The sequence below is a fragment of the Poromitra crassiceps genome (genome assembly GCF_964638095.1).
Source record: "Poromitra crassiceps genome assembly, chromosome: 3".
NCBI classification, from domain to species: domain Eukaryota; kingdom Metazoa; phylum Chordata; class Actinopteri; order Beryciformes; family Melamphaidae; genus Poromitra; species Poromitra crassiceps.
Genome location: NC_139625.1, coordinates 8315462 through 8329691, shown reverse-complemented (window position 1 = coordinate 8329691; position 14230 = coordinate 8315462). Strand labels below are relative to the sequence as shown.

General features: G+C 40.2%; 2 protein-coding genes across 2 annotated transcripts in view; one reads left to right on the top strand and one right to left on the bottom strand.

Moving 5' to 3' along the window:
• Positions 1-1005: 1005 nt before the first annotated feature.
• Positions 1006-8743, top strand: LOC310773886 (H-2 class II histocompatibility antigen, I-E beta chain-like). Its single transcript, XM_083633880.1, has 7 exons — positions 1006-1074; positions 1209-1481; positions 4465-4678; positions 6124-6191; positions 7477-7590; positions 8331-8357; positions 8438-8743. The coding sequence occupies exons 1-6, from the start codon at positions 1020-1022 to the stop codon at positions 8354-8356; spliced, it is 750 nt and encodes a 249-aa protein (XP_083490006.1). The 5' UTR covers positions 1006-1019; the 3' UTR covers position 8357; positions 8438-8743.
• A 2969-nt stretch (positions 8744-11712) lies between these two features.
• carm1l (coactivator-associated arginine methyltransferase 1, like) overlaps positions 11713-14230 on the bottom strand; it is a gene marked incomplete at its 5' end in the record, with an annotated part of 29715 nt that continues 27197 nt past the window's right edge. The window contains one exon of the mRNA XM_083634320.1: positions 11713-12139. The remainder of the gene's footprint in view (positions 12140-14230) is intronic.

The window sequence follows — 14230 nt, the reverse complement described above, 5'->3', positions numbered from 1 at the left end:
ACAAATGCTAAGTAACACCCACATACGCACACACACATTCAAGCCTGCTTCCGCCAGGCAGACTTAAATCACTGCACACACACACACACACAGGCACACACACACACAATTGATATAATGCTTATTCATATTAGTTATTAGCTATAGATGTGGTAGACTATTAGTTGTAAAGTAAATGTGATGAACTGATATTTTAATCATTGTGTTAATGTCAATTGATATTGTGAGTTATTAAATCTTTTTATTACATAATGCTATGAATCTTGGTTATTATTCATGAGGTATTTTATCTGTGGAAATCTGTGACAGAAGCTTACGAACTTTGACCCTTCAATTAACTGTACAATGTACACTATATCATTATGAGACTGATATGACAATTTGGTTTGGTGTCTAAACAAGTCATAACTTGACTTTTAGACAGGTCTGTAGCCTTAACTACAGTGGTGCCCCGAATCTTACAGAGAATACAATATTTTCTGTCAAATCTAATAAATTTATGAATATTAATAATTCATAATTATTAATAATCATATTTCATAACCAAACCAGCTCCTGCGAGCACAACACTACCTACCTGTCTGTCTGCCTGCCTGCCTGCCTGCCTGCCTGCCTGCCTGCCTGCCTGTCTGTCTGTCTGTCTGTCTGTCTGTCTGTCTGTCTGCCTACCTGTCTGTCTGTCTGCCTGTCTGTCTGTAACATACACATAATAGAATATAAATTTCCAGATAGCAGTTGATCTAGATATATTTTGTAGTTCTGACTATAATAGATAACTGTTAGGTATTTGTACTGTAGATCTATAATAGATAGATTATAGCCAGATTACTTTATTATAAGTATTACAGGGTCAATATAGTTCTCTGTGATACTCTGGCTCTGCCACCAGCAGCCTTTAGGCTGGACTATCTGCCTGACAACAGGTGATGCTGGTCATGTGACCAGTGTGTGGTTCCTACATTGGTTTTCATAGCAGGACTCCGTTTGAGTCAGTTAGTTAGTGAACTCAGCAGAGGAACATGGCTACATCTGTTCTGCTCTTCTCCCTCTTCTTCATCAGTCTGTATGGAGCAGGTAGGATCAATACAGCAATACCTGATCAATAACTAGCTCATAGCTCATACTGTTCAATTTGAATGTTCCTGATATTTTACGGTATATTTATATATCTGAATCAGATTTTTTTTTTTTTTTTTTTTAATCTCCAGATGGATTTGAGCAATATACGGTGAACCATTGTGTGTTCAACTCCACTGAGCTGAAGGACATAGAGTACATAAGATCTGTCTACTACAACAAGGTAGAGTATGCCAGGTTCAGCAGCAGTGTGGGGAAATTTGTTGGATACAGTGAGTTTGGGCTGAAGCAAGCAGCGCACTACAACAGCCTGCCTGGAATCCTGGCGGTGCTGAAGGCTTCGAAGGAGGCCTTCTGCAAACACAACATTGAGGGTTTCTACCAGTCTTTTCTGTCTAAGACAGGTGAGCTGCTGCTCTCTATCAACACCATGAAATAAACACCAATAATAATAAACACATCACTGATGTAAATGACTACAGAGCTCTTAGTCTTTGAATTTAATTTCAACACAAAATGAATTCAGTTGGAAATAGATTCTATCAAGATGTTAGTGTTTCTACTTTAAATGTTTAAATTGACCTCAACTTAGGTTTATTTTCATATAGGTAGATACAGACTGTAGGAGCCAAATCAGAAAAGTTACGTTTGAATTCATTGTTTATATTTGTTGTAATGATCATGATGAACGATGATGCCACCGACGATGATAATGAGTGATGTCACTTGAGCAACTGTGATATGGAAATGTTAATTCACTTCACACTTAAAAAAAATACTATACAAAATAATTACAAGGAAATGTATTATGCAAGGTCCTTCATAATCATATTTAATACATACATTCATAACATTGTTTCTCCTTATGGTTTGTTGTCCACAAAATCTGAACCAGACTCAGCTCAGTGACGCCATCTCGTGGTAAAACACTGATACTGCAACTAGTAGTACTATGAGTTTCTGAAAGGGCTCATTTTCTCAAAACTCTTAACACAAACTGCAAGACTCCACAAATCACTGGTAAAATGAGACACTGCATTCAAAACCATTGTATGTCTTTTCAAAATTGTATGAATTATTGTAAGGTTGGGTAGACTAGTCTGATATGGATGATCTTGAACTCAAGTCATACATGTATAGATGCATAATTCAATTTCAATAATTTAAAATGGCTCAGAAGCTTCCTTCTATATCTCACAAGATAACAATGTTGTTGTGTTTTTTTTAAGTAGATGGTTTCCATGGCCAGCATATAAAAATAATCCAATAAAATCACACAAACTAGTCCAATAAACTTATAAATCCCCAAGTTTGCAAAATGAATGATGCACGTTTGGCTTTTTCACAGTGCTAAAGCTGTGATTTTAGAATGAACAGTTCACATATTAATGCTTATATGTGTGATGAGTGGATGTAGCCAGTTAGTAAATGTCGTTTGCGAGGGCTTCCAAATGAACATAGCTATTTTTGTTTTTGAATGTTGTGTCTAATGTAGAGAACAAGAGAAAACTAAACCTAACTAAAGAAACACTCTGCAGGCTGAGCTCAGTGATGCCCCCTGGTGGGAAACACACTGCCATGATAATACTACTACTACTACTTTTTTTTTTTTTTTTAATTTAGCCTTTATTTAACCAGGTTTGTCCCATTGAGATCAAAGATCTCTTTTACAAGAGAGACCTGGCCAAGAAACAGCAGCAACACAAAGTTACAACAAACAAACACATAAACACATACAATTGAAAAACATTAAAATTATCAAATAAAACATTTGCATACAGACAGCCTGTTCTCAAGAGATTTTACCATAGCCTTAAAACCATTTAAGGTTACTAAGCTATTAAGTTTAAGATCAGACTGCAGACTGTTCCATGCGGTGGGTGCAGAGAACCTAAAAGCTTTCTTCCCCAATTCAGTTCGGACTTTGGGAACAGAAAATTGTAGAGTGTCCTGAGAACGAAGATTGTAATTCCCACATTTGAAGCTTAAAAGTGACGACAGGTAGGTAGGAACTTTGCCAATAATGGCTTCCCAGCAAGCACGGACGGACCCGGACGAATCGAGAGAGCCCAATCGGGTTCAGCTCAAGTCATATCATGACGACTCAGATCTGGCCCAAGTATCACTATCCAACTAATTTCACTCACCACTGAAATATCCATGAGGATAACTAAATGGTTGCAATCAATCACATATTTCTCAGCCTGGGCTATTTTTTATCCAAAATCCGAGTGATCAGCACTTGCATGTGGACACTGGACAATCTGCGCTGATTAACAAACTGTTTATTCGTGGAGGTACGTGACTACAGGAGATGAATTGCAGGGGAATCCTGCAATTGTCTCACTTGCTATCTTGTTGCCAGATTGTTTTGAAAGAGAGAAAATACACTGCGAGGCGTAACATTTGAGTTGGGAGTTGCATGTTGTAGCATGTGTTTCGGGGTTCTGCTTACACAGATTGTAAACTGTTACACACACTGTGATGTGCGAACCACAAAAGTCCGGTAAAGTTGGAAATATATTGACAGATTCGCACTTCCCGGATCAAGAGCTCATAAACGAAGCGTGTACTGCACACACGACTCTTTCCCATCTTATGGTAGACAACGAACTACAACCTCATTTTCACCTAAATGAGCGATCCTCCGAGCTGGACAAATAACATTGGTCTCTATGCTGCGGGCGGTGAGGCGAGTGCTTAGGGATGTCAGACTTGACAGCAACGTTTTAAATAAACAAGTTTCAGATTAAGGTTTGAATTTAATTAGCTTTCGTTTTTAATAAAACTGTCCCGACTCCATGGATGTTATACTGGTATAAAAAGAACAAGGGGTGCATGTTTTGAAACGGTAGGCTATATTAGTCAACCTACAGCAGAATATTTCAGTGAACAGATAGCGTAGCGGTAGAGTAGCCGGCCTGTAAGTCGTAGATCCCGACGGGGTGGTATATTTTTTGAAAATGTAGCATAAAATTGTTAATCTGGACATAATTATAGCTTTATGTATAAAGTTGCTGAATATACACTGTTTACATAGCAGAATAACTGAACATGCCCATTCATGGTAACGGTCATATTTCGACGTCAGCTTGACGTTCCCGCGTAGACGTCTAAATCATCCCCAAATCACCCTGTGATCTGGCCTAGTCCTGAACGTCACTGGAACACGTCATCACAACGTTATCATGATGTAATTTTGCTTGCTGGGTTTGTAAATTAAGACATACCAATGACTGAGGCGGCGTGTACATAAAGCAGGCCAATTCACTTTTGAATACAATGCACAATGATGAGTAAGAGATCCACAGTTTGTAATGAACCTCAAAGCCCCTACTACTACTGCTGCTGCTACGACTACTACTACTAATAATGTCTCATATACAGTTGAACCCTCTGTCAGACTGAGCTCAGTGACGCCCTCTGGTGGGAGGCACACTGCTATGCTGATGTGCAGCGCCATCAACTTCTACCCAAAACAAATCGATGTGAGCTGGCTGAGAAACGGAAAGCACATCACCTCTGATGTCTATTCTACTACTGAGATGGGGGACGGGGACTGGTACTACCAGATCCAGTCCTACCTGGAGTACACGCCCAGGTGAGTCATGACATGGCAATGTTACAGAGACACAGAGACAAACCCAGAGAAGAGCGTGCAACTTTTCTTTAGATATAGATTTAGGTAATAGTCTGAATATTGAGTGCGTGCATATTCTGCCACTCTTCCAATGATGCTTAATTGTGCATTATAAGTCCCTGTGATCAAATTACTTCATGTTATCCTTTGTAGATGACTGATCTTAGACCAGTTCCAGAGAAAGTCAACCCTACACACACCCAACCCACCCACCCACCCACGAGGACACCCACACACACACAAACGACCCCCCCCCCCCTGCCACACACACACACACACACACACACACACACACACACACACACACACACACACACACACACACACACACACACACACACACACACACACACACACACACACACACACACACACACACACACACACTTTAACACTTAAGCTTAGCAACAGTGTCCTTGCAGAATAGCATCGGGGAGGAACTTGTTCTGGTGGAACCAAATCGCTAAATCCCCACAAACATAAAACACTAAAAAGATATAGGTTGAGGCGATGTCTTGTCATAGACGCTGGGTTAGCTGGCTCAGCCTGGCTGGGGGCGTGGTCAGGGTGGGGTAAATCCCCCGTTCTATCCATTCAGCAAAGTTAGAATTTAGCTGATAGCCCAGCCCAGGCAGACACGATCGGGGATTTAACCACCGCAGTAAACGCACATCTTGTGTTCTGCTCTAGAATCCCCAAAACTGTCTAGAGCCTCAGTACCTTCCTTTGGTGAGTCAGCCCATTGAGATATATGGGCGGTTTTACCCCACTCGCACGCCATAACATTTTGTGGGCGTTCCCACACATGCCGACTGTCTCTATAGCCTATATGTATATATAATCCCCACAAACATAAAACATTAAAAAGGTATAGCCTATATGTCATTGTCGACCATGTAAAACCTGCCATTTTCAGCGTGTATACGTTGCTAAATATTTTTGAGCTCAAGGATGATACTACCCCAATACTAATATTGTCAAGTAAAATATGTAATTATATTGATGCCAATGTTTTAAGGCTATTTCATATTTTTAGCAGATGCCATAATGAAATAAATTTAAATAAATGTATGTTTGTAATCAGCAATAGAGTAGGCCTACCGCAGGGATGACGTATTTTTGTAGGCTTTATCCAGAAACTTTATGGCAACGCGAATTTGGGTTGCCTTTTGAAGCATTTGAAAAAAATTAATTTACATTCCAAAAGTCAAACAGTTATTTGTTTGTGAAGATTATCATGCTGAACTTAAATTTGCATTCCCATAAACTGTCTGTGTGTGTGTGTGTGTGTGTGTGTGTGTGTGTGTGTGTGTGTGTGTGTGTGTGTGTGTGTGTGTGTGTGTGTGTGTGTGTGTGTGTGTGTGTGCGTGTGCGTGCGTGCGTGCGTGTGTGTTTGTGTTGAACAGGCCTGGAGAGATGATCTCCTGTGTGGTGGAGCATACCAGCCTGATGGAGCCTGTGATCCTGGACTGGGGTAACTACCTGCAACAACCCCCCCCCCCCCCCCCTCCCCCCCCCCTTGACACGCACACATGTACGCACACACATGTACGCACACATGTACGCACACACACACACACACACACACGCACACGCACGCACGCACACAGTGGCGTGCCTGCCTAGGCAAGATTTTTGCTGGTGCCCCCCCCCCCCTCCCCCCTCCCCCCTCCCCCCTCCCCCAAAGAAAATATAATAAAAATTATATCGCAGCTAATCCAGCACTGCAGTGCAGGCTCAGAATCGCCCTTCCCCAGTGGCGCTGGAAGTACTTTTAGGGTGCTGTAAGGAAGGGTGTCTCGGTGCTGCCCGCGAGGGCAGCGCCGAAGAAAATTTTATGTTTTTTGGACTTTCATCCATATTTATAAGAATATTAAATTTTAAATTAACATTAGGATTATACTGTTGTGATGTCATTATTCAGTATCTTCTCCTTTTCTCACTCACTTTCATGTAAGCACCTGCTCTCCCTTTAGTCGTTTTACACTACAACAGACAGAAACACAGGCATAAACACTGAACTTATTATTATTATTATTATTATTATTATTATGGAAAACCAGATTATGATGAAAATCAAACACTTTTGAAGAGAGAGCGTATGAAATAAGATTAGAGCTGCGAAGCACAAACTGTTTTTTAATGCATCTTGTTGTCTTGTGGTATAAACACAAGACAGCCAAATCCAACAATTTCAAAAATCCATTTCTTGCCACCAGGGGGTGCTGCAGCACCCTCAGCACCCACCTTCCAGCTCCCTTCCCCCACTCTGGGAAAAAGCTCAGAGCAGGTAGAAGGGGGCGCGGCCGCGCAGTGGGTGGGGTGGTATGGATTAGGGACCATGGTGAAAGTGCTGCAGCCCGGGCAGCCAGAAAGCCAGAATTAGAAAAATGATTTCACTATTATTTAAAGACTTAAGACGTTGTTCTTCTTATTTTTGTCTACTATTGTAAAATAATAGTAGGCCTATTATCATGAAAAAGTATTTGTAAAAAAAAAGTATTTGTAAAAAAAAAATTTTTTTTTTTTTTTTTTTTTTTACCCTCTCTGGCGCCCCTAACGGCTCAAGCGCCCTTAGCATTTGCCTAGTTCGCCTAATGGACGGCACGCCACTGCACGCGCACACACACACACACACACACACACACACACACACACACACACACACACACACACACACACACACACACACACACACACACACACACTTTCTCCCCCCCTGTCCTGGCCGTCTGTTTGAACTGTCTCTGTCTCAACAGACCCGTCCATGTCTGAGTCTGTGAGAAACAAGCTGGCCATCGGAGCCTCAGGACTGGCTCTGGGTCTGATCTTACCTCTGGCTGGATTCATCTACTACAGGAGGAAGGCCCAAGGTCAGCCCACTAGACCAGTTCACTATCAGGCTACATCACTTTACATTAGATTAACTTATATTACATTACATCACAATATTATGTAATTTAGTACAGTGGTTTTCAAACGTTTTCACGTCAAGGAAACCTAAACTGAGACAAATTAGACCACGGACCCAATTTGAGTTTTTTCCCCAAGGTTTTATTAAAGAAAGTGTATGAAAGCCATGACCAAAATAGTCATTCTGTTACTTATCAATAGATAGATAGATAGATAGATAGATAGATAGATAGATAGATAGATAGATAGATAGATAGATAGATAGATAGATAGATAGATAGATAGATAGAGTACTTTATTCATCCCCTTAGGGAAATTCTGGCGTTACAGCAGCAGTAGCATCAATGACAGCAACAACTAATTAAACAATAAAAAGTTACACACATTCCCGTATAGGTTAGGTGCAGAGCAAATGTAATTATTGTGAAAATAAATGATTGCGCTTTTTGCTGGAGACCCCCTGGTACCTTCTCAAGGATCCCTGTTTTAGCAGATGTTTTTGTCCAAAGCAACTTATAGTATATTTTGTCAACAGTAGTGAAACCAACTGTGCATCACAGTCTAGTAAGTATAATTCTTTTTTTTTAATTAAAAGGTAAGAATAGGCTATAAGTTAGTTCAAGAAGGCTCGAGGTGAAGTTCAGTTGTCAGCCTTTAAAGAACAATAACAGCATTGTCTTCTTCTCTTGTGTTAAATCAGGTCGGGTTCTGGTTCCCACTAACTGAGGTAGGAATCCTAAACATGTCTGTTTGTCTCCTGGAAGGAAAAGTGAGCTGGGAATTCAACCTGCTTTCTTGTGTTTTCAGTGCTCCCACCTGCTGGAGAGGACGAGCTACTGTTTCTGCTTCAAGCCTGCTTTATCATGTGGACAAATATCTTGAGTCAATTTTGTTGTGTTTTTGTTGAAAATAGTGGGTTAACTTTGCAGTAACTTCCAAAAGTCATATAGAAGCCAAGCCAGACTCCAGTAAAATCAGATAGCCTACTGTTCTCTGACTTTGTTTTGCTCCACATCAAAGTGGTAGCTTAGTTAGGCTACTACCGCGCTGGTGTAATATCTGTCATTGAAGCATTTCCACGCATACAGTAGCTTGAATAAAGTGTAAAATGTTGCAGTCGTCAGTAATGTTGTTGTACTAACATTACTTGTTATCTAGCTAGCAAGCGTGGGCTAGCTTAGGCTAACCAAACTGCTCCCATATTATGCGATCAGAATGCAAAGCATAGGAAATAAACAATAACTAGATGGCTTTCCAGCTATAAGTAATCATAAATTATTTGGAATTAATGCTTTTCTCGTGTCATGCAGGCTAGTCCTCCCTGCCAGTCTGTGGCAGTGTGAGTAGGTTAGGACTCACATAACGTTAGACACAAACCTCCTAGCCTAATCACACACACCAGCTCAGCAGTCACAATTCACAATTAAATACATAGTTCACATTTTATTGTAACACAATAACAATCTATTGCAAACAATGTCCTCTGAGAAGTTAATGCCTTTTGCCTTGGCATGGCCACTTATTATTTTGCAGACAATGCAAAGGCAGAGTACAGTAACTTCTGAATGAAGGTTAAAGGTAAAAGTTGGAGCTCAATATTTTTATGTAGGTAAATAACTTAATAAAATAAAGACATTCTGCCTACAATTCATTTGGCTGGACAAAAACAAACAACAAAACAACAACAATTTTCTCAGTTCTACACTCTGGCAGGCACGTGCACACATAGACATGAAAGGGGGCTTGAGCCCCTGCCTTTTTTTCAGTCTGTAAAAAGTGCTTTATTTTTATTTTTATTATAATACATTTTTCATTTTCATTCCAACAACACATGAACAAAACAAACAGCTCAGACACATTAAAAAATAAAATAAAAAGTGCCCTTTCCTGACCATGAATGCATTTCTAATGGTACTTTGTATGGAAATTGCCCTTTCCATGCCGTCACTGAAGGCAGCATTCAAAGAGAAATGCCTTTTCCGAGCTCTCTTGGCCTTGAATGCACCATTTGTAATAGGCCTCTGCATGGAGCAGTGTTTTTCTAAACTGGCCCTGAAGGCACCAACCCAAAAATGAACCCAAAAATGAATGAATAAATAAATACATAAATAAATAAACCACCCAATAAATAAATAACCAAAATATAGGGAACAAATGCAGAATTGTTGCTCTTGAAAATATCTTTTACTTTACACTATTGGAAAGGGATGTTGTGTTGTTGAATCCGCAAAAAATAAAAAAAATTCTAATACACCTTATCTAAATCTTCTGTCTTGCTTTTTAGAATTATGGTTAAAATGCATGGTATATTACAAGCCTCACTCAGTATCGTTCAATGTTTCTGCCTGTGTTGCTATCTGTTGTAGTACAACAACCTAAAGGGAGAAAAGGAGCAAGTACATATTGATGCTTAAATGATTTCACAACAGTATTGCAACAGCATGCAACTTTTATATACTAATATTATTCAGTTATGGAGTTAATTTTCCGTGACAAGTCTCATCCTAAAATTAGATATTCCTCTAAATCTGGTTAAAATCGGAATATTTAAAATGAGTTATACCCCTAAATTGGCCTTCAAATTGCCTCAAATTTCGGCGGCTGTAGTGCCCTTTTATGAATTTGAGCCCCTGCCCCTCTAATGTTCTGTGCACGTCCCTGCACTCTGGCAATTAGGTATTTTGCCTTTGTACGGCAGAGGCCTGTCCAATAATTATATGATTGGACAATCTCTCTAACCTGCTCAAAAAGTATGACAATGAATTCAATTTGGATTACAATTATTGATATTCAGTGAAATAATTGTCATTGGACAAAAAAATTAAATGAATTTATAAAAAGCGTATTTATTTCTTAATTTATTCTCAATCCAAAAATATTCCCTCCCCGTTACTTTTAAACATGTGGAATAAAGATCATACTGTGTGTGCATAATCACCAGAAATATGAAAAACTCTAGAGCAGGAGGGTGTAACCACCATCAGGTAGCGAGGAGCTTGACTGACAGGGTAGTCATCCAATCACGACAATGCCATTCCCAGTGTGCGCTCACATACCAATCTGTCCTTTAACTTGATCTGAAAAATCACACAATCAGCTGCTTTAATATTGTAGGAGCCTTAGGTTTTATCACTCTTATAGATTCTTATATTTCTACTGGAGTGAGATGTATTTTCCTACAATAAACCTTTGGAAAACACTTTTTGTCACTTTATTTTAGCTGAGGCTCTCTATGTGTTTGTTTGTGTGTTCAGAAACATGTCAGCATCACATTAATGATTGATTGGAAAAGTCTCACATGTCATTGTTGCAAATTTAGCTGTATATTGATTCTATTATCTGATTGATTATTAAGCTCTGTCGATATTTACAGCCCATTTATTATTAACCCATCATTACTGTACTTTATAAGAACTTAGACCTTAGATGTGATCACACAACATGACAATCCCTGAAAATACTTTTAAAATTACCTTCATGAGGATCAGGCCTCAAACATTTTGTGGTTTTTGAGTGTTTTCACCAACAGCAACTAACTTGTGACGCTACTCTTCATTTTAGCTCTGACTCATGTTGCAGGGCTATTTGTGACACAAACTTGTTATGCAAACATGTAGCCTTATTACATTAGCCTACAACATATATATATATATATATATATATATATATATATATATATATATATATATATATATATATATATATATATATATATATATATACTGTATATACATACACACACTCTCACAAAAATCTTAATGATTTGGTGGCCCACTTGCAATAGCTTTGCTGGCTACCAGTTGGGAATGGCTGATCTATGTTCATGACTCAGTATAAAGGTCCACAGTTTGAATCCCCAGGTGGGCAAGTTTAACTTTTCAAAGCATATCAATATACTAATTAATGCATGTGGTAGCCTATGTTTCAAGCTTATTGAGGTCATATTAAGTAGAAGGCTGTCTATTGTGACCATTGACTGTATAACATATGGACGACACAATACTTAATACTTAAGTACATTTAATATCAGAAAATTACTTTTGATACTTAATAAAGTAAATGGTAAATAAATGTCAGATACCTTAAGACTTTTAATCAAGTAATATTAGTAATAAAGGTGACTTCAACTTCTACCAAAGTCATTTTCTGGGAAGATCAGTTACTCATTACCTCCACCACTGCAGTCAAGTTGCTGGTGTTGAAGATATAGAAAAAGTAACTTTAATTTGACAGTCAAGTTGGCTTCCTGTTAATGATGAGAGCAGAAAACAGGAAACTGTACATCTGTATTGATCAGCTCATCTTTCATGTAAATGCTTCAGCTTGTTGAGAAGGTGTAGATGTCCAGAAGAAGCTGGTGATGGGACCAGTCAGCAGTCTACTTGAGGGAACACTCCAGGAACAGGTGGTTGGCAGGCCATGTTTGCTGCTGTCCTCCTCAAACGCGTATTGGACAGGACCTGCATGTGGGGATCTGGCAACCACTGGTCTTCTCTGCATGGTGAAGATCTGCAGGGTGCAGGGGAATTAAAGGGAATTCACTGGTCATACACTGCTGGAAAAAAGAAGGGAACTTGCACCATGCCACCATGAGTAAAGATCTTTATTGCCAGGTGTATAACGTACCCGGACATTTATAAGTACCTGTGAATACAGTATTGGCATACACATCTCAGGAGCTGAAGACTTTCAAATCCCTTGAGTCCTATAACTATTTCATCTGTGGCAAGGTCTGTGACATTCTTACTTTTGTGCCACCGACATCATCATCAAACATCGAGGCCATTTACACCTGGCGTTAACATGTGTTTTCTGTGATCAGATTGCAATCAGATTGTGTTTTATCACTTGAAAGTACAGGTGTAAACACCCCCAAAACGCATTGAAGAAGGATTGCAATCTGTTCGGCCAAACCACCTCCGGAGGTGGTCAGGGATGCATTGTGTACACATTGAACACAAGTGTAAATGCAATGTGTCCTCTCAATCTGGATACAGCAACTTTATGCGGATTGAGAGGACAACCATTTCTGCAATCTGATTGCAATCAGATTGCAGAAAATGCATGTTAATGCCAGGTGTAAATGGAATCAGGCTGAAGTGATAAAATACAATCTGATTGCAATCTGATGGCAGAAAACGCATGTTAACGCCAGGTGTAAATGGCCTCACTGTGACAGCAAATGTAATTAACGTTGACGTTAAAGGGCCCATATTTTGCTAATATAATGTATTATTATTTTATTGTTGGCCTCCAGTAGAGTAACTTATTGCATCATTCATAGTTGAAAAAACTCAGTTTATCTTGCACTGGCTCTCACTGCCCCCTTCAGTTCACCCTCTGACTGAAACGTTGTTTTAGGTCCTGTCCCTAACCCCCACCCTCCGGAAAATACTCCAGGAGGGCAGCGCGAGGAGTTTTTGTGTTTGGCCGCGGTACGTGATGCCCTGCTCGGCCAGCCGCCGAAGGAAATGTCCCGGCACAGCCCGGGCCGAGCGGAGCTGTAGATAGCTAGGGGGATGTTGATATATCAATTGATAGCCTTGCTTGTTACGCCCAAGTCACGTTTGTTATCGATGGTCAAATTTGTTTTGACAATCCCTTGCTCGTTTATATAATTGTTTTACAGCTCCCCACCCTGCCCGGGGAGCTTCACACTATACTATTGTCGTCACATTCAAGCCACAACACAACAGCTAATGTAGCTAGTTAGCTAACTTCCCAAATGCTTGTGACTATAGTGTGCCTCTCCTAGCAAAGGCTACACGGACCAAACCAAAATGAGGACTTGGAGAAGTCAGCAAGTTCGACTAACGTTACAAGATCTGAAAATGTGTGCCTTCGTCATTCATCGGTTGTTCATGTCTATGAAAGGCAGCTGTGCTGCTAGGCTAATAGCAAGTGCTAACGTTACCCAGCCGGTGGTAAGTAACGTTAGCGCTTCCTAGCTGCTAGGTACAACCGATGTTGGAATGAGACACATATTTTCAGAACTTACCACTTCAGTCCTACATCCTGGCTCACTTCCAAGTCGTCTCCTTGTTTTGTGTGAAAGTGAAAGGCAGATACGGCCGAGACGAGTGGAAATTAGCAGCGCTACTGTCGGTCGGTAGTGTACATGTCCTCGGCAGTGTACTGGAGCAATGTCAACACAGGGAAGGGTGGGGGCTAGGGCGTGCGCGTGCTGCGCGCCGGCGGCAACACTTTGTTGCCAGGGTAACAAGTCCTACCTGACGTCACCAAAACTATGGTTCTCGCACAAAATCGGCATAAATCCATGTCATCTCGTCTACGAGAGTTCATGGGCGGGAGGGGGGGTTCATGGGGGTAACATTAAAACACTTTCACATATTTATTTGAAGCTTAGCCCATGTTTAATATGACCATCCAAGATTGTAACAACATGATACAAAATTAAGAAATGCATAATAGGGCCCTTTTAAATGTTTGTTTGATACGATCTGCTTGCATGCTAGCCCAATGTTTGCTAACATTAGCCTCTGTCTCTTTCCCTTCACGTTTGCGGACAGTAGGGATTGCATAAAAACTAACTCCCAGGCTTTTTTTTGTGCTGCTATTGCTACAGCCGTGTGTTACACA

Bases quoted from the DNA above. Each gene is read 5' to 3' on its own strand.
- LOC310773886 (XM_083633880.1), top strand. From the start codon at position 1,020: ATGGCTACATCTGTTCTGCTCTTCTCCCTCTTCTTCATCAGTCTGTAT. The intron at 1,075-1,208 runs GTAGGATCAATA...TTTAATCTCCAG, and splicing joins CATCAGTCTGTATGGAGCAG to ATGGATTTGAGCAATATACG. The intron at 7,591-8,330 runs GTCAGCCCACTA...GTGTTAAATCAG, and splicing joins CTACAGGAGGAAGGCCCAAG to GTCGGGTTCTGGTTCCCACT.